Raw genomic sequence first — 21,178 nt, forward strand, 5'->3', positions numbered from 1 at the left:
AAGTGACACAAGCGCTTGTGCTGGTTGAGATTGCTGTTATAGCCTCATTTCACTCAGGGGAAAAATGTCAAAAAAACAACAAAGTTTGCTTAACTTTTTCAAATACGCTGGCCAGTCGGATCCCAAACAAGCAAAAAACGTTTCTGCCGATCAAGAATGTGGAGACCACGGTGGGTTTTTTGTTTTAATTGTCTGATGGATAATTGCTGCTTGTGAAAACGATCGTTGCAGTGTATTTTAAATAGGGCTGTCAAAATAGCGCGTTAATTTCGATTAATTAATCTGAGAAAAAATAACGCGTTAAAAAAAATAACGCAGATTAATCCATTCCATATTGACGTTTGACCCGGAGCTGTTCTAGCCACCATTGGACTGTAAAATGAAGGAGGGAGACGAGAATGTGCTGCCTGGATCATTAACTGGAACATTTACTTGTAAAAATCTTCTTCCTGCCAACCCTGGCTACCGAAATCTGGTGCCACTGATATGTCTGCGCTTCTCTCTGATGCTCTGAAACAGACTACAACACAAACACCGCAGCACGTGACGCTAGTTAACACTATACTCAACAGGAGCTAACGTTAGCCTACCGCTAGCTAGTTAACACTATACTCGACAGCAGCTAATGTTAGCCTACCGCTAGCTAGTAGCTGGGTTAAACACGGTTAAAATGCTGACAGCTAACGCTAAAAGCGTTCGGTTCAGGCACCGTTAATTATGTATGCGATTAATTTTGATTAATTAATCACAGAGTATGTAATTAATTAGATTACATTTTTTAATCGATTGACAGCCCGATTTCGCACCGATGCAGTGCACGTTCTGAAATAAAAATAAACATTGCCCTGATGTACACACAGCGTTGTTTAGGCTTTTTTAGTCAGAGTCAGAGAAGCTACGTAGGCAGGTGTAATTTATTTTTTGGTTCCGTTACCTCCAACCCCCGTTTTGAGTCGCCGGATCCAACCCCCCCCCCTGCGCTCCAGGACCTCCCACTTTACAAATTAAGCACTGGATATAAGCAACATATTAATAACTAATTCAGATTAATAGTTCAACAGTTGTGACAACAGCCTTCAACAGCAGGCCAGTAAGTAGCTTCACTAAAGAGGAAGAGTTTGTTTGCCTGGCACGGGGCCATCTTGACAGAGGCCAACGTTTTGTCATTCCCCACCCAAGTTTTGCTAACAGTTCTGAAATTTAAACTAAAAAGCTTGTAGTGCTTTGCTTAGTAGTTTTGTGTGTACTGTGAAGCTGAAATTATACTTTCTGAATCTGCATAGATTTTGCATGACGTAGATTTGTTTTAATCTGCCTATTCCAGCGTAGCCTGGCTCCGCCCTCCTTCGTACTTCCGCTCAATTTTCATTTTCCTACAGTACTACGTCTGGGTTTGCGGTATATATTCGCAGGTTTTCTCCGGTCAAATCTTTACCGGTCCAATCAGCGAACAGAGGGAGTGGCTGAGAACGATGACGTTGAGGCCGTGTGCTAGTTTGAGTTGTAGTTCCGTAATGGCGGCAGAGAAAGATGCAAGCGAAGCCATTCGGTCCGTTGTGGCAATGCTGCCGAATATCCAGAAGTTAAAGCCCGAGCAAGAACAGTCTTTTTTGTTTGGTGGCCATGATGTTGTGGCCCTCCTCCCCATGGGGTTCGGGAAAAGTTTGATTTTCCAGCTCGCTCCGTTAGTGGTGAAGGAGTTGGCTAAGGCCAACGCTAGCGATGCTAAGCCGACGTCATGACCAAACATTAGCGATTGGTTATGGCAGATCCAGAGTGGCTCTGGGCAGTGCCAATAGTTTTAAACTTCAACAGAGTACCCGCCTTCAAGGAAGTTAACACTTGTCAGTGGAGAGTGGCCAGACTCTCTGTACAAATGAAATGTACGAGAGTCTGGTAGGACCAGGCTAATGCCAGCATGCAGCCTTGACTTTATGACCGCGTGGACACAGACATATTTGAACATGTGCAGACATCTAACGTAGCATCACTTGCATGCCCGCCATACTGTATATCCGGCCCTTACATGTACGTGAATGCTTATTCTACTCTTGACGCATATAACAGAGTATGACACCTATCCAAACACCAGCACCCATTGTTTACTATGTTCTGTAAGCCCGCACGGCAGCGCCATCTGGAAGTGCATCTCTGCAGGTTGACGCAAACATCCTCGATGACATGCTTCACTGTCCTATTTCAGAGCCGTGACACGTCAGCTACTTGAGTAAAGCAAACATTTTTCCTTGACTACGTCCCCTGTCTATATGTATAAGTCACATCACATCAAATGTCAAATAAACAGACTGTTTTGATGTTAAAGTATGACCACCATTCCTTGATCTGATGCTGGTACGACAACATGCAAGCAGGTTCGGAGGCAACAAGAAGCAGCACAGAGACAAACACAGTTTCTTTGATTAATAGGTACATGGTAAAATTAAAAATGTAGTAACATTTTCTGTCATGCAGAAATTCTTTAGTGAGTAGTAGTCTTTACGCTTTGCTACCACTTTCGTCACATGATTCTATCTGAAAGATCACCCCGTGAGTTACACATCAATAACATGTGTATGTTGTTTTTAGTGGTCTATGTCCTAATGTTGTAAACTGCAAAAGTGTAATCAAAGACAAATTTCCACATTGATGGACAATAAAGTTCTATTGTATTGTACGTAGTCACTCATTCATAATAGACATTTGTTTTTCCGTCATTCAAATCTAAATTTATCACATCTTTGAGAGAATGTGTAAAAGTAACACAGCAATATTTTACCAGTACATCTAAGTGTAGTTTAATAAATGTTTTAGGGGAGAAGAAATGCAGCATGAAATAATAGTGTTAAACATGTGGTTTGCAAGTGCTTGTGTGTGTGTGTTAACTTCCATGTGTGTGTGTGTGTGTGTGTGTGTGTGTCTCAAAATCCCTGCTAGAATCCCCTGGATCAGTCAGGATTTAGGGAGCTCCTGAGGCAGATGAATTGGACGCCTTGTCTCTCCTCCGTCCCACCTCTATGTCTCCTCCTCATCCCCCTTTCCTCATTCCTCTCCTCCCTTCCGCGTCTCCTCTTCATCCCACTTTCTCATTCCTTTCCTCCCCTCTCTCTCCTCTTCCTCTTCTCCTCCCTGTCTGCGTCTGCTTCTCATACATCTCTCCTCCCTCACCATTCTTTTCCTCTTGCCTCCTTTTCCCTGTGTCCTCTTCTTCCTCCTTCCCTTTTCCTGTCCTCTCAATTTCCCTGTCTGCCTCTCATCCACCTCACCGCCTCTTTCCCACACTTTTTTTCTATCCATCTTTCCTACCTTCCCTCCTCCCTTTCTTCTAATTTCCTCTCCTCCCTGAGGATTGTGTCCAGTTTCACGATACTTTCATTTAACATGCATTACACACATCATGCTCTTGTGTTGTGTGTTTGTGCGTGCACGAGACACACGTGCGTGTGTGTGTGTCTGCCATCAAGTCTAACTTAAGGTGTCTGAGAATGTGTGTGTGTCTCCATCTCCCCCACTGTGACTACTTCTGTGTGAGTGAGTGTGTGTGTGTGTGTGTGTGTGTGTGTGTGTGTGTGTGTGTGTGTGTGTGTGTGTGTGTGTGTGTGTGTGTGTGAGTGTACAGATTACCCTAAGCCCACTCTAATATTTATCCTGGCCTTTTCTAAAGCCAATCTTGTTCTCTTTGGTGAGAGCACAGCCTGTGGCTTCACACACACACACACACACACACACACACACACAGAGTTGTTTGAAATGGGATATGCCTCGCTCTTAATTGGGAAGGTGTTTTTCTAAGGCGAGTCAGGTTTTTTTAACGCTGTCTTACAATTTCAAGGGGAATGTGTGTGTGTGTGTGTGTGTGTGTGTGTGTGTGTGTGTTTTAACCTCAGTCTTACATCAACATCAGGTAAGGAAATAGCCCACCTCTGGAGTAACTTACTCTGAAACAAAATCACATCACACACACACACACACACACACACACACACACACACACACACACACACACACACACACACACACACACACATCGTCTCTTACCGCTGACCTCTCACACATTCCTCCCTCTCCGTCTCTCTCCTTCTCTCTTTCTGTAAATAGTAGGTGTAGCACCGCCTGTTCAGAGTCGTGGTGTGTATCTGTGTTTCTCTCGGTCGCGGTCGGGTCTATATTTGTCGCACTGGTCGGCGTTATCAGTTTTAGACAACCCTGAGGTTTGGGCTCAATACTCTGCTCCACATCTCACTTTAAAAAAACATTCAACACCCAAGACATGCAGAATGGAAGATGACAGTGTGATTATACAGTATGTAGTGCTTGTAACAGCAATGGTAGTTATGGTTGATATATTTAAAGTAGAACTAGAAGCAGTTGTATGTGCAATGGTATTGTGAAAGAGTGTAATATTTGTTGTAGTGTTATTAATAATAAGAGTAGAACTTATAAGAGTAGAACCTGTAGAAGCATTCAGTTGTACTTGTAGTAGTAGTAGTAGTAGTTGTTGTAGTTGTAGTTGTAGTAGTAAAAAAGCAGATACAATATTCTGTGATTCATTTTGATTGGATTTCAAACGCTGCACAGTTATAATAGCTTTACAGTTCAGTGATGTACAATCTGCTCTCTCTCGGTCTCTCACTTTCTCTCTCTCTCTCTCTCCCTCTCTGTCTCATAATATTCAGCAGCATGTTCGGCTCCTCAGCTTGTTAAAGTCACCAGGAAGTCTCTTGCTTCAATTATTACAGAATGGATGTCTATACTACCTCCAGGCAAGGAAAAAAGAAATCTGGCAGGAACAGTTTAGGTCAGTTTGGATACCACAAGGACCATTACAACTTTTATAACAACTAGTACTCGATTGTAGTACCGGTACAATAACTACCTCCAACAGTGATGCTACTGTGGTAAAGAATTGGACTGGGTACGGAATTCAATACTTTTTAGACACCAACCGAATTGCCTACTTAGTATCAAGTATTGGAAAATGCCTCGTTATTCAATGCCAAATTTCAATACCTAAGGAGCAAATTAAGACACAGACATAAAAAGAGAAGCTTCTTATTGCGTAAGTGGTGTAGGGGTGTAGAAGATTAATTGAAAGTGGTTTGAAGCGCACTCGCATGTCAATCAACAGCTGGCACGCGCCAAACGGTGACGAAAAGCGGAGCGCACAGAGCAAAAGTCTGTTGTCCTGCTGCGCACGCTCTATACTTCTTTAAGATCTTGTCCTAATGATTTTTTTGCCACAAATGCAACCATTGCCTGTGGTTGAACGCACCATATAACGGCCCAGCTTGCTGGTCTGGTGTGCAGGATTTGGTGATCACGGGCGCGGAAAGATCATGCTCCGGCCGTGGGCTGTGCACTGGATCACGGCTGTGGTGGGGGGGTTTAGGCGTCCTTCCTCAAGAAAATGTAAAGCTTTTAAAAAGAAAAATTCATTTCCGCGGGCATTTTATGTCTTCTTGTAGTTGTGTTGTGTCTCTTTTTTGTCAGTTTTGTTCTCTTTGGGGTTGTTTGGGTCTCTGTTATTTGGCGTCCATTTGTAGTCGGTTTGTGTCCCTTTGTGGTAGTTTTGGGTCTCTTTTTCACATCATTCTGGAATTAGTTATTACTATTTCTGTGTCTAAAATGTTGGAAAAGCTAGAGCAGATAATCAATAAATGACTCCCAAAAAGCTTAAAGACAAAACTTGCTAAAGAAGTCCAACTACAATCACTAGATCTGAGAAAAGTATTTCTGTTACGTTAATTCGGCTTAGGTGCTGCCCAAATCGGCTCGGGGGCTGCACCTAAACCTTATAATGGCGGGGAAAACCCTGCAATATGTTTATCCAATACAAGTATCCATGTTAACACAGACATTTTCAGCACTGTTTTCTCAGTGTTAAGCTGCTATGTGAGAAACGCTGTTAAGCAGGTGTTTAGGGGTCGGTACAAACTCACCGCAGGAGGTGGCAGTACTCAGTAAGAAGTAAAGGTACTCATGTGGACAAAAATAAGAAGTAACGGTACTCAGTGCTTGCCAATTTCTGGCACTACATACAACAACACTGTTAAGAGCTTCGGGAAGTTTAAAGTTGAAAAACAAAAACATATTGGGGGATGTTTAGTGCAGTTCTAGAAATGTCTACTTTGAGTGAGTGTTAGTTAGGTTAGGTGTGCAGTTTGGGGCATTTGGAGAGATATATGGGGCAGTTTGGGAGGATTAGAGGACATCTGCAGACGTTTGGAGAGTTTGGATAGAGTTTGTTTCAGATTACAATAGTGACATTTTGTGGCACTTTTGAGATTGTAGTTTAGATATAGCTAGGGACAGCCTGGGGCAGTTGGAAGCTGGGAGTAACAGTTTAAGAAATTTTGAACATTTGTGGGCCAATTTGTTTACAGATGTGGACGGTTTGGATCAGTCCACGACAATTTGAGAATAAAGTCCCAAGCCATTTTGACAGTTTGGGACATTGTGGGACCGTTCAGGCCGGTCTCTGACAGTTTTGGGGAGCTTTCGGGCCAGTTTTGGAACAGTTCTGGACAGCTTGGTTGAGTGGTGAAGCTGCTTCCAATAGACAGTCCTGTCTTGGTCTGCAGTGTGGAGGCACCAGCGCATTCCTGCTTTATTCTGGGCTGCGGTTTGAAGATGGGGGTCACACTGTGCTGCTGTGGTTACCAGCAATTTGGCTGTGGGCTTTACACTATTTCAATCCCCCCTCAACATACACATCTTTGTACGCAGAGTAAGTTAGACCCACACATTTGCACACATAAATGCTTTTGAAAACACACATCAAAAACCAGGAAGTGTGATTCCCTTAAAAACTGGTGTGTGTGTGTGTGTGTGTGTGTGTGTATGAATCAGACACCTGATCTCTTCTGTCTAGCTTAAACCTGCAGACCACTTTCCAGTACTACAAAGGCGCACACACACATTATATAAGTTGTGTATATGTCAAAAGAGACCTTTGCCATTTTAGTAAAGTGACTACAGTTAATTCTTTGAGTTTGTACAGAACAGTAAGAAACTGTCCTGGGCTGAAAATACCACAACCCTCAAAAATTTAAGATTTATTGAACGATGAACTTCAGGTAGTGATTGATTCTTTCCAAAATAGAGCTCAGCTGTTTTATATATAGCATTCTGGAGGAGAACTCTTCAATTTGGAAACACCACAGAGACAGAACAAAGACAGCTGGTCAGGATTGCTCACAAGACATGACCCACACTTAAACATACTACATGTATTTTCCTTTGCTCCATGTCCTCTGAACTTACACATGCACACACATAAATACATGTGTGCACAGCTCATCTTCTCCCCTCTCTTTAGGTTCTAAAATAGATGCAGGCCCCAAACCACAGCTACCAGTGGAACACTGTAAAAATAACTGACACACACACACACACACACACACACACACACACACACACACACACACACACACACAACAGGGGTGTGTGGATAGGAGGATGTGTGTGTAGTCTGTGAGAATACATTACATCCAGAACACAGAAAGCATATGAAACAACATAGGAAAGGGAAGATGAAAACAACAGAAAAAGAGAAACAACAGACCAGAACCTGATCAAAGACCAAACACACTATGACACAAGATTAATTGCAGTTTAAAACAGAGGAGGAAACAGCAGAAACAGAAACGAGTAGAGCACAAACAGAAACAACACAAGAGAAGGGCAAACGTGCTGCTCACTGCAGCAAAGTAACGAGAGAGAGATGGGGAGAGATAGAGTGTGTGTGTGTGTGTGTGTGTGTGTGTGTGTGTGTGTGTGTGTGATGTTATCAGGGTGAGACAGAGGGTCAAGTGATGGAGAGAGAAAGAGAGAGAGTGAGAGAGAGAGAGAGAGAGAGAGAGAGAGTGTGGGGAGAGAAACTGTACGTGTAACCGGGATTATATTACCTATTACCAACAACACTGATGATAACAGCTTTAATGTGTTCATATTCATCTATTGTCTTAATGTATTGATATATAGTAATACAAGTGGCAAAGCTTTGCAGTATACAGCTTTAAAAAAAGCAACTGGTGATACAATATATCTTGCATTTCAGGCTCCGTCTGCTGTTTTTGTTTTTATGTTCAGCTCAGCACACAGTTTGTCAACTTAAGAAGTAGAAAAAGATTTCGCTAACCTAATGGATAACTCTTTACCGCCCTCTCACGCAATGAAGAAAAGAAGCAAAGATGAACTTTATGAGAGAAACGGCTTGCTGTAATATGCTGTTATATGTCATGTAACAGGTGATCATGTCTTTGCTGGTCTACCTTTGTAAAGCCAAATGGAATTCATGTGTAGTCAGCTACATGTATTTAATACTTTGCAGCTGTTTTATATACAGAGGTTAATCACAATTATAATTTTCATTTAAGTAATTTGCAAACATCTGTGTTAATAATGCAATTAGAGCTAAATATTTACCAGTGAATTAGTTTATTTCGCCTCCCCATACACCCATCTGTCCCTGCATGAAGAACATGATCCTGACGCCATCCTCCAACAAAGAGAGTGATAATGTCAGTCTCAGTGTGGGTGTGTCGTAACTAAGGTTTTTATATCCAGAAAACTCTCACATAAACACATTAACACTCACACACTCTGTACCAATGAAGCGGGGCTTGTTGTGTGGTATCCCAGAGAATGTGTGTTTGTGCGTGTGTTTGTGTTTGTGTGTGTCTGTGGTCTTGGAGGGAAACGGTTGCCGCCGGTGTTGTTGGAAATGTAAACAAGTACCGGTATGTTTACGGGTGGGTGAAAAAGCAACATCTGAGACGGCTAACAAACGACTGTTTACTGCAGCGCTGTTTGTGTGGTGTGTGTACTGTATGTGGTGTGTAAGTGTGTGTGTGTGTGTGTGTGTGTGTGTGTGTGTGTGTGTGTATGTGTGAATTTTGGCAGGAGACCAAAGGAGAGAGGGGAGACCGCATGACAAGGAAACATAAACACACTCACACTCTCTCCTCTCACACAACACACACACACACACACACACTTAATTAATTCAGTTCCGTTCCACTGAACTTTGTTACATTACTGTAATCACTATAATGACTTTAAACAAGCCTTTAAAGTTGTATAGACGCATGCACACACGCGCGCGCACAAACACACACACACGCACACACGCACACACACACACACACACACACAGCTAATTCTCAAAGACAGAACGTTTAGTATTATTATTAGTAGTATTAATCAGAAGCCTGATTCTAAACCTCTGAATCACCCCCCACATCTCCGATTTGATGGCTTTTTTTCAGTCAGTTGGAGAAACAATCGACCAATCAAATCTTTGTAGGCAGAAATAGGAAGGGGATGTCAAGATGTCATCCTCCTAGATTGCTAGCTAGCTACCTAGCTACTCCAACGAATATCAACTCGTAAATGGGCCTATTTCTACCGTTGTTGAGTTATCTGCGCTCAGTAACTGCTAGTGTAGCTTCCACGTCGACTGACTGTCCCTCTCTAGTGATTGGGCAGCAGATCTGAACAGGATATTATGAAAGGCATCATGGATATGCAGAAAATTGTAACAATTATTTAATGTTTAATTAAGTTGGAAAATAACCTGATTTTAAACAATCTTTTTTAGCCCAATTTTTAGCATCTATACCGGAAGTATTCAGTTAAACTGTACACTTCTTGTATACATCCTTATAATAACACATTTCCTATCAAAATAACATCATATGAAAGGAATGGAAGCGAAAGAGCGGACAGAGCTGCATGTGTATGTAACATCAGTGATCATCAGCAAAGACATGGAAGCTATCTGGTGTTAAATGCTCACTCACTGGGTGACACCTTGATTCTTGAGGAAATTAAGAAACGTGAGCTGACTGTAGAATGGCTTCTCTGTGTTGCACATCCATTTATGTCCCACGGTCCCGGCTTAAGCAAAAAGGTGACAGAGCCTTTTCTGTTGCTGGCCCTCAGCTGTGGAACCAACTGCCACCTGACATCAGAAATGCCCCTTCAATTACAATATTCAAAACCAGGCTCAAAACTCACCTATTTACATTGGCCTTCCCTGTGTTTTAATTGTCCTACCCTGTTATGTTTGTAATTAAGTGTTTGTCTCTTGATGTCGTCTTAGCTTAAATCACTGATCTGTAAGTGTATTTATTTTATTTTATTACTCTGTGGCTAATGCGCTATGTACAGCACTTTGGTCAGTGCGAGCTGTGTTTAGATGTGCTATAAAAATAAACTTTACTTACTTACTTACTGACTTAAAATAAATGTGCGTGGTCCTGTTGGTCTTAGCTGCCCCGCTTATTAACAGAGGGGTTTTGAGAACAGCGAGCCGAGGGAACTTTGCTGCTGTAAAATGCCCCGCTCAGTACACATGTAGGTGTTTTTTTTCACGTCCATAATTGTTTAAAGTGCCCATATTATGAAAAAAAAAACACTTTTTCTGGGATTTGGGGTGTTATTTTGTGTCTCTGGTGCTTCCACACGCATACAAACTTGGAAAAAAACAAACATCCATGCTGTTTAGAGTGAGATACGGGTTTCTGAATGTGTCCTGCCTTCAGTCTCCAGGTGAGCTGTTCAAAATCTGCACAGCTTTCTACGTCACTAGCTGAAACGAGGTGGCTAACCCTTAGCCGCCTCGTTCTCAATGGCAAAACACTGCTACAACACTCACGAGTTCTTAGACTAAGACTTACATGTCCCTGTTCTGCAGGTATTCCACACAAAGTTGGAAGTGCGCCGTCGTTTAGAAGAAGTCTCCCGGCTAATCCTGCCTTGTACTGACTGAAGTTAGAGAAACAGCTAGCTGATATGATCCTTACCTAGCTACTGTGCATGTGCGACTGCCAACAAAGATGTTACAGCAGTGAGAGGTCTCACTCTGTAGCTAAAACAAAGACCTGAACACAGGGTGAAAAGAGGAGCTGCAGCAATGTGCAGTACAACAAAAATATGGTGTTTTTTGAAAATTAAACCATGTAAACCTATTCTGATACAATCTCTAAATACAATTATGAACCTGAAAATGAGCATAATATGGGCACTTTAATGACCACATTTTAGTGATCATTTTTAAAATGTTTTATGTTTATGTATAAAAAAAGAAAAAAAAAATCCAGTATATCGGATTTTTAAACTCTCAAATATCAAGTCTGGCCTCAAAAATCCAGGAAATACATCAGCACTGCTAGATTAATCTGCATGAATGGAATATGCACCCAAGATAAATAAAAAGTGCATCTCAACACGATGGAGAAATCTTGTCATGTTTGCTTTGTTTCTATAAATAAATTTGCTAATGCAACATATTTAAACATAAATTACTGATTGTCCTTTATAGTTTCATATATGAAACCCAGAGAAAAGGCAAGATGAGGGAAAGAACGAGTGAATGAAAGGAGAGAGGGGAGTAATTGACGATCTTGTCAGAGGGACCTCTATAAACTTCAGCCAAGACTAAATGAGCCGTAAGGTGTGTGTTTGCGTAGTTGTGTTTGTGTGTGTTAAAGAGTGTGTGCGATGTGTATGTATTATTTTATGAGTGTGTGTACCAGGTACATGTAACTATATGTGCCAGTGTGTATGAGTATATCCATGATTTAATGAGTGTGTCTGCACTGTGTATTTCACATGTACGATGTGTGCGTGTGTGTGTGTACTTGTTGCAGTATTTTCTGTGTGTGTCTGTGGGTGTGTGTACAGATGCATTTAAATACGAGTCTGTGTGTTGGCTGTAAAATGAACTATGAATAGGCTTCATGTTTTTGCCCGTCGAAGCCTAAAATCTTCACCAGGGGACACAAACGTACTCATAAATACCCAGACAGATTCATTTCACTCAACTTTTTTGCTGTTGTTTCAACTGTGAAAAAAAAAAAAAAAAAGTAGGATGGTATGATTAAATAAATTATAAAAACTAACTCTCTTAAAAGTAGTGATGATTTTAACACTGGACATTCTTAATCTGATGGATAGGAAGCAAAACTTCCTTATGCCCAAACCACAAAATCAGTTGCCAGTACCTTTCAAAAAACACACCATATCACCATTACAAAAAAACCCTCATATGAGCATATGATATTTCTGATCTGCTACTATGATTAAAGATTAAGTTTAGGCAGCTAAAACTAGTTAGTTAAGGCTTAGTCTCGCATTGGCAGACCTTCCTCCACAGCGCTGCGGAGGAGGGTCTGGCTAGTCCACACAGCATTCTATGGTGCTACGGTAGAACGCTGCTACGGTGCCTCTGCAAGGAACTTGTTTTGGTGGAACATGTGGTGTAACGTTCAAAAATAGTTTTAGTCGTGCAACAGAAAACTCAGACTAGACAGATAGTCTAGCTAGCTGTCTGGATTTACCCTGCAGAGATCTGAGGAGCAGTTAACCATAGTCCTCATAAATCCACCGGAGTTTAGAATGCCAACCCAAAGAAAGCGGAAGGTGGCGCACAACCAGCCGAAATGAGGGACATGCGGCGGAATTTCCAACGACGCCAATCCCGGAAATGAAACGTTGTCGTTAAAGACTATGTAAGGCTTGAAAAATGGTTAAAAGAAACCTGGAAGCGTGCTAGCCCGGAGACTGATCTTGCTCAACTGGAGGCTCTCCCTCACCCCCCCCTCCACACACACACACACACGACCGTTGGATTAAAGAGGTGCTCGACAATTTGAAGCTCAGATCTTCTCTGAAAGGCTCTATCTCAACATTCCTAGTGACATGGAACCTTTTCCTAGAACTTGTTGACTCCCTTAGCTTATCTCCTGACTTGGAGGACTGAGCTCCTTCTGGACTGCTCCATTTGACGCCAGCTGCCCCCCCCCACCCCTTTTTTGTTTTCTCTCCTCTCTATCTCTTTTAATTTGTCTACCTTTTTTACTTTAATATTTTGGATGTTGTGTGTCCTTTAGGGTTGGGTACCGAAACGCGGTGCCAATAGGGCACCGGTTCCGACCTAAACGGTAGTAACGAGACCAAATAAGAACAAAAATTTCGGTGCCTTATTTCGGTGCCTGACTTTACACTACACTCAACAGCAGGTAACGTTAGCCTACCTTTAGCTAGCAGCTGGATTAAACACGGTTAAAATGCTGACAGCTAACGTTAAACAGTGTGACTGTATTTCAACACCGGGACGCAACAGTCTGCTCTGCAGCACAGCAGATGCTGACGTCGGAAAAACACAGACGGTGCGTTCACTGAAACTGGTAACCTACAGCCTCGCGGTGCATTCAGAGTTATTGTAAAATACCCTTTTCCCACCTGGTGGTTGTTTTTGTCATTCAACAGCAATTTACTGGTGAAATAAGTTATTGTTTATTATAAGTTATAGTTATTACATTACTATTAAATCATTTAATTGTGACCATATGGCCGTAGTAATAAACAAGTTGTTCTTAAATGTCGCCGACTGTTGTTTAGTACCCTTCTTTTTTTTTTAACTTTCTTAAAAAGTATCGGTTCAGGCACCATTTAGGCACCGGCACCGTTTTAAAAGTGTGGGTAGGGGACTGCAGGGGAAGTGAAATGCTGTTTTAACTATGCTTTGTTCACTTGGCCTATGTTGTATGTCATTTATTGTTAAAATTTAAATAAAAAAAGTTTGAAAAAAAAAAAAAAAAAAAAAAAAAGCGGAATGCAATCTGCAGTTTCTGGTATCAAAGTAAAATGCTTTTTACACCCATGCTCCTTTTGCTGCACTACAACGACGTCATATACTCTGTCAACCTCCTGCCTCATCGCATCCTTCGCTCTGTTGCGCTATCTGTTCAATCACCCCTCTCTCCCTTCCCTTCCCTCACCTCCGTCTCCCCTTTTCCCCCCCCCCCCCCCCAGACTCACCGGGAGCGGCCAGGTTCTGGATCTGGACAGGGACAGGGACATTGGCCTCAGCGGCCAGGGTGAGGCGGCCTCCCTTGCTGATGCGATCGCACATCAGGGTAATGTGTTTCTTGAGGCGGGCGGTGTCGCGGGGCAGGCCCAGCACAGGGCCTCCTGCCTGGGCCAGAGACGTGGCCTGGTCCTTGGGGCTCCGCGAAAGGCAGCTCCGCAGGAGGTGGGAGACGGCGGCATTACAGCTCTCCTCCCAGCCCTGCGGAGAATAACAGGATAACATTTGATTACGTTGTTGAGTTTTCTTTCTTTCTTGTCTTACATTTATCAAAATATATTTAACATTTTGAAAGGGAGAAGGAGACAAAGAGAAGAACAGAAAATAAAAAGAGGGAGGAGGAACAAAAGGGCCAGGAGATAGAGAGCAAGTGAGCGAACAGAAGGAAACAAGGGAGCAGAGGAGATGAGGAATTGATGGGAAATGGGGTGATGAGAGGGAAGGAAAATTTAGAAGAAGAAAGGAGGAGAAGAAAAGAGGAAGAAAAGACAGGAGGGACACAGAGGAAAGCATAGGCGGAAGAAAACGAATTAGGAGAAGAACCGAGAATAAAGAGAAGGAGCCTGAGGAGGAAAACAACGACAAAGGAGGAAAAGGGAGGATAACGGTGACGAAAAGAGGAGATGAAGAGGAGGCAGAAAAAATGTAATAAACAATTATTGATCATATACAGAAGGCTAAGGCTGACTGTTATGCTGAAGCAGTGACAGAGAACATTCACCAACCAAAGAAATTATGGAAAATACTTAAAGATATAGGTGCAGGGAAAACAAATTGTAACAACTGTCACACTGGGATTGACATTGATAATGCTATTTTCCTTGACAAAAAGGTGATATCAAATCATTTCAATATATTTTGTACTTGGGTTTTGGGAAGGCATCCTTAAAATGGTTTAAATCAAATTTATCAGAAATAAATCAAACTTGTGATTTTGATGGAGTCCTGTCTGAACCCATGCAAATAACTTGTGGTGTACCCCAAGGCTCGATATCAGGCCCTTTCTTACTCCTTATTTATGTAAACGACATGCCAGCTGCAGTCAAATGTAAGTTGTTATTGTATGCCGATGACTCCTCACTACTGTGTCTGGAAAAAACATCTATCAAATTGAAGACACTCTTAGTGGAGAGCTAAGAATGAAAAATGTAAGAGTGGCTAATAGACAATAGACTGTCATTGCACCTAGGGAAATCTGAGTGCATTCTATTTGGCACCAGACGTAAGCTACAAAAGGCACCTGCGCTAAAAGTCACATGTAACGAAAATGAAATTGAAGCAAAGGATACTGTTACATATCTAGGTATTACACTGGACCAGACACTGTCAGGATATTCCATTGTAGAGAAATTACTGAACAAGAGTGCCTGCAAATTGAAATTCTTATACCGTAATACAAGGCAGTTTGACTCCAAAATAAAAAAACTCCTCGTCTCAGTACTCATTCAGTGCCATTTTGACTATGCATGCTCAGCATGGTACAGTGGCCTGACGATGAAAATGAAAAATAAGATGCAGGTTATGCAAAACAATATGATCCGCTTCATACTGTCTAAACCTTCCAGGTATCATGTTGGAATTAATGAGTTTAAGAGGGTAGAGTTCCTGCCTGTAAAGCTTAGGGTTGAACAACTTAAACTCAATCATATGTACAATATCATTAATGGTGTAGCCCCAAAGTATTTGGGATTTCAGATTCTGATGGTGCACACTCAACATGCCCATGAGACTAGGGCCAGTGTCCGTTCATGTAAGGTGCCATGTGTGAATAGTGAAGCAAGAAAATCATTTTTTTAATCAGGAATTATTTTATGGAATAGTCTTCCACTTAATATTAAAATGGCGGAAACGAAAAGGGATTTTAAACATAAAGTTAGGGTTTACTTGTGGAATAAAATAGATAATTAGGGGTAAAATAGACTCTAGACAGGGGACCAGGTAATTCATTGCTTTGTAGTTCATGGTGTTTTATCTGGTACTTTTGATGTGTAGTTTTTTTTCTTTTTTTGACCCTTAGAAGAAGGGCTGTATGTGTTTGCATGTGTTTTATGTCCTGTTCTCTTCCATCAGGGACCATGTTGGAAAAAAGTGTTCATTGCTTTTACATGTTATCCCTTGGATCCTTTTGTCTTTCTATATCCATAAATAAACCAAACCAAAAAAAGAGGAGATGAAGAGGAGGCAGAAAAGATTTAATAAACAATCATTGACCTTTAAATCTTGATGCTTTAACGATGTTCTTGACATTTACGAAAGAGCAACGAAATAATAAAACACGTGGAATCGAAGGGAAGGAAGGAACACACACACACACACACACACACACAGGTAATAAAAGGCAGTGAGGATAAGAGAAACATGTCTTTTGTCACTCTCTCTCCTTCTGTCGTCTCTGGCCAAGATATCTGGTTTGGACATCTCTGATCTCATGCACTCGTGAGCGCGCACACACACACACACACACACACACACACACACACACACACACCTACCTATCTTGTACTGCAAACTCCTGAACCCATAACCAGCCTGAATGGATGACTTTGGATGGGTTACTCTGCGCCTGGTGTGTGTGTGTGTGTGTGTGTGTGTGTGTGTGGCGGTCGAGGGTGTGTTGACAGGTAGCCTCCCACTCTCCCCTCTTCGCTTATCCCGCACCCCCTTCCTCCCCATGCCTGCCGCCATGCTGATAGGCCCCTAATGAGCCATAATGACAGGTAATCAACCCTGTAATGATGATGACAGAGAGACACAGGGAGAGACAGGGAGAGACAGAGAGAGAGACAGAGATAGAGAAAGAGAGAGAGAGAGAGACACTGGGAGAGAGGTTAAGGAGATGAGATGATGATAGAGAAGAAGGCTGATATTAAAGGCAGAAAAAAGACAGATACCAAGGAAGAGCAGATAAAAGAACGGAGGAAAGAGAAGACAGTGGGGGGGAAGAGAGAGTCCAGAACGAGACAAAATGAGAGAGGAGTAGAAAGGGGGAAGAGGAAGAGGAGGAGAGATGGGAGGTGGGTGACCTATTCTTACCACAATACCTCACCAGGTTATCAAATACTTGGAACAACATAACTGTAGGTTTCTGTGGAAACTTGGCACATACTGACACATACGTTCCACATGCTGCGGAGGAAAATTAAATGTCTTTAGACCTAAAGTGCAGACATTCATCCTCCTGAATGAGAAGAAAGGACGCAAAGAAAGGTGGAGCGGGTTTGGACCGAAGCCAGAGCGATAAATTAAGACAAAGTTCCCACTAATGCCAAAATTGGAGAGAGATTTGTTTCCTGTACCCAGAAACAAGAGAGGGATTGTATTATTCACTAATCTTTGAAGACTAAAGTGTTTTTTTAAGGGACTATGTTCCACTTTTTAAAGAGACTTTGGGTAAATGCACATGCAATGCTATTTTAAGTGAAGACTTTAAGTGAATGTTCAGCAATGATTCACAAGAGGTGTTATTGTTCTTCACTGTTTCAAGATACATTTTGAAATTGAACTTTGTTTGAAGAGCAAAGGACGTGCTTTGTCATACTTCACGTATCCCTCGTGTATCAAAGAGTTTTGTTTTGTGAATATTGATCAAAAATGAAGAGCTTGTGTCAGTAAATAACAGTCACTACTAGTTTTAGACACCTGACAGAGGAAATAAGGATTGCTGTGTGAGTATCATCTTTTAAATCTATTCCAAAACCAATCTGGTACAGTTATGTCTTTTTTTTATACAGATGTTTTATTGTTTGTTTTTATTATTGTTCATTTGTTGCCTTACAGATAATTCTTGTAGCTGGATCAGATAACTTTTCTCATGGGGTTGGTAAAAAAGGCGGTCAAACAAATTTACTGTGTGCAGTAAATGCTCCAAGTTGAGTTGTACTGTTCTACCATTGGTGCATTTCAAAGGACAAATCCGGCGCAAAATGAACCTATGGGTTAATAACACATGTTGACCGTTCTCTGGGATGTGTTTTCATGCTAATCGGATGTTACCAGTTTAGCCCAAACTGCTAATTAGCTTATAATGCTAGTCGAACAACGAACGCCGTGCAACCAGTAACCAGTAACATAGCTGTAGCACGGCGTTCGTCGTTCGACTAGTCGTGACTGCTTTCCCAAGATGGCGCCCACCTGTATACGTGAACGGTACTGTCTTTCTAAACTATCTTTTTAATAAACTGTCTGTATACTTACAAAGTTCTCAATGCTTCGGTTTACATGCAGGGACCCTCATTATGCTACCGTGGAAGTGTGGTGCTATTTTGAGCCTTGTTAGTGGTATAGAAATAGTGATTTCTTTTTATTTTAGCCGTGCCCCGACGACTAACGTTATACTTAGCGGTTGGGCTAAAACTGGTCACATTTGATTAGCATGAAAACACATCCCAGAGAATGGCCAACTCAGTAATCATGTGTTATTAACCCCTAGGTTCATTTTGCGCCGGATTTGTCCTTTAAGTGGCCACTTGTACGTCATACGGTGCTGATATCAAGTGCTGAGAGCAAATTGCTCCTGTTTTAGCTTATCTTTATTGGCTACTGCTACATTTTGCAATTGATGCAACCTGAAGTCCTCAGCCAGGGCTCTGCTAGCCAATCTGTAATCTAAGCTAAGGACCAAGGGGTTTCTGTTTGGGCCCCCACTTTCAACTCTTACAACCTCCCTGAGGAGATCAGACTGGCAGGCTCCTTATCCTCTTTTAAATCTCTCTTAAAAACACATTTGTGCTTTCACAGGGTTTGTCGCCTGAATTCACTTTTATCTGTTAAGTCACTTTGTAAAACCATTTTATATAAAAAGACATTCTCTTAACTTTTATTTTACTGATTATTTTAATTATTTGATATTGTTTATATGTAGCTCCTTTTGCTCAATGTTGTATAGCTGTTTTTAAACTGTGTTCATAATTGTGTGTCCCCCATTTCTATTTTGTAAAGCACTTTGTAACCGTTTTGAAAAGTGCTACATGAATAAAGTATAAAAATAAATATAAAAATATTATTAATAGAGGTTAGGTTAAGGATGTCATGGCTAACGATTATTGAAACATAGCGCACGTTTGTATGATTTACGGCTGGCTATTACTGTCTGTCCTGTCTGTAAATGATCTCCCTGAGTAGCTTCTTTGTTTCATTTTTTTTTTCTCTTGTTAAGTCGTATAAGTCTCTTGCAGTTTACAAACTGCATCAGGAGTATTAGGTTCCACAATCCCAGGTGTGATTGCAACATTATTGGATGGCCGTGGATAAAATGTTCCGGGGCCCAGCACACAACCTTGGAGAACTCCCAAAGAGACAAAAGGTTCAGACAGCAATCCCTCAGTCCTGACAGCCTCATCATGACTGGGAAAGTAATTTGAGAAACCAGAGTTATGGTTCTGGAGAACAATGTTGTACAGTCAGTCTCCAGGGGAAAGAAAATCCTCCACACAATCACTTCCCTTGACCAAATCAGCGTATTCCTTTTTCTGAAAAAAATATCTGAAAAGCTGGATTTGGCTCAGTTCAGCATGCAACAGTTGCGCTTTCTTCCACTGTCCAACTTCTGGGTGTAATTAACTTGAAATACCACCAATTACTGTAAATGCTGCTGAACATCACTAGGCCTCATATGGTATAAATAAACGACTGATTTCAATGGACAGCAACAGCCTGTAGGGGTGAGTTTAATTCAGAATATAAGTTCAGCTTGTGCAATAAGGGATCAATATTACTATCCAATTAGTATTTTCTTAGTTATTATTTTCTTAGATTTATATTAATTTTGATTTTTTTAAACAGTTGATACAGGATGTCCTACTATGGAATGAAAATGATTTTGTGTAGTGTTATATTCTTTATATAGTTTTTGGCCAAAATGACCCAGAAAAGGAGAGATGGAGGCTCATAGAGATGAAGAAGGATGGGACGATGGACATAGGGACTGACGGCATCTGGTAAAGCATCGCCAAAAACATTAAAGATGAAAACAATAATATCGGACAATCCTGCAAAACCCCAGATTAAGTTCAATTGCAACATTTCAAAAAAGCTTGCTTTACCCAATTTCCACAATGCTTGCACATGGAAACTACGGTAAAGTTAAGGCTAGGTAAAGATTGTGGTTATGGGAAATAAATGATGGTTAAGGTATGGTTAGGGTTGGGAATCTAAAAAACGTGGCAGTCATTCAGATATCAGTCCTGTGTTGTTTTAACACGGGGCTGTGTTGGTGCTTCAGCTACCAGTGAAACAAAAAAAAAACAATCCAGAAAGTTCAGTTGGAGTAACAATGTGTTTAAAGGCTCATCAGATGCCTAAACATGGTACAGTGGTTTCTAATATGCGCAGAACGCAACAATTGTGAGTTTACTAAAGTGTAATCCACCACATATATGCGATTGCGTGCATTTAATTGTCCACCACTTCGCTTCGACAGGATGTGGCATTGCGGATGACCCTGCATTTTCTTTTTTGCCCTCTGCATTGGCACCTCTGCTTTACTGTCGGACTGACTCCACTCAGATGAGCGATGAGGCTGCATTTCTTCATGCAGAGCCAATATGGACATTATTTCTTTGGAAAACTGGGCTGGGTTGAGAGGAAGTTCTTGTAAAGTTGGGGTGCCAGTCATATGGAACCAAATTGATTCAAAAATCCATCTGATATGTTTCAAATAAAAACGACACCTGGTGAAACACAATCATGGCCCTATGTAGCTTCTAAAAAAAATCCTTTAATTCTGCAGACTGGAAACATTTCATACTCTCTTCAATGATTCTCTATATCTCCATAAAGCTCAGAAAACCATTTGACTCCATTCTGCAAAGAACGTTTTTCTAAAAATGTTCTTTACAGTGCTGTAAAAAAAAGTTTTGTGGTGGTACAAGCCTCAAAAAAAACATTTTCAGGTACTATATAGAATTTTTCTTGGTTAAGAGTGCAGGAAGCGAGGCAGGCTGTATGGCTGTATGATGGATTCTGGTTAAGTAAACAGGGCAGGAGAATGTGGGGGGTCATGCAAGAACAGCCGGCAGACAGACAGCGTCAGCAATTTTGCTCAAGAGCTGACTGACAGATGGGAAAAGAGACAAAAGAGAGAGAGAGCGAGGGACAAGGTACAAGGGAGGGAGGTTCAGAAAAAGAAAGAATAGGAGGGGAAAAGAGGAGGAGGGATACAGGGAGGTAAAAGCATAGAGTAAGAGGGAGCGATTTAAGAAGGGTTAATGAGGATGAGACACAGAGAGAAGGACGGACAGGTAACAGAAGAAGGAGACAGAGAGAAAAAAGATGAGGGAGATGCAGAGACGAAAAAAGGAAGAAAGG

General features: G+C 41.5%; 1 protein-coding gene across 2 annotated transcripts in view; it reads right to left on the bottom strand.

Moving 5' to 3' along the window:
• bbs9 (Bardet-Biedl syndrome 9) overlaps positions 1–21,178 on the bottom strand; it is a 201,953-nt gene that overhangs the window by 65,882 nt on the left and 114,893 nt on the right. For both annotated transcript variants that reach the window (XM_031298508.2, XM_031298507.2), the window contains one exon: positions 13,825–14,074. In XM_031298508.2, the coding sequence (XP_031154368.1) occupies positions 13,825–14,074 (250 nt within the window). The remainder of the gene's footprint in view (positions 1–13,824; positions 14,075–21,178) is intronic.

Source organism: Sander lucioperca, chromosome 10 (assembly GCF_008315115.2).
Source record: "Sander lucioperca isolate FBNREF2018 chromosome 10, SLUC_FBN_1.2, whole genome shotgun sequence".
In the NCBI taxonomy this organism is placed as follows: Eukaryota; Metazoa; Chordata; class Actinopteri; order Perciformes; family Percidae; genus Sander; species Sander lucioperca.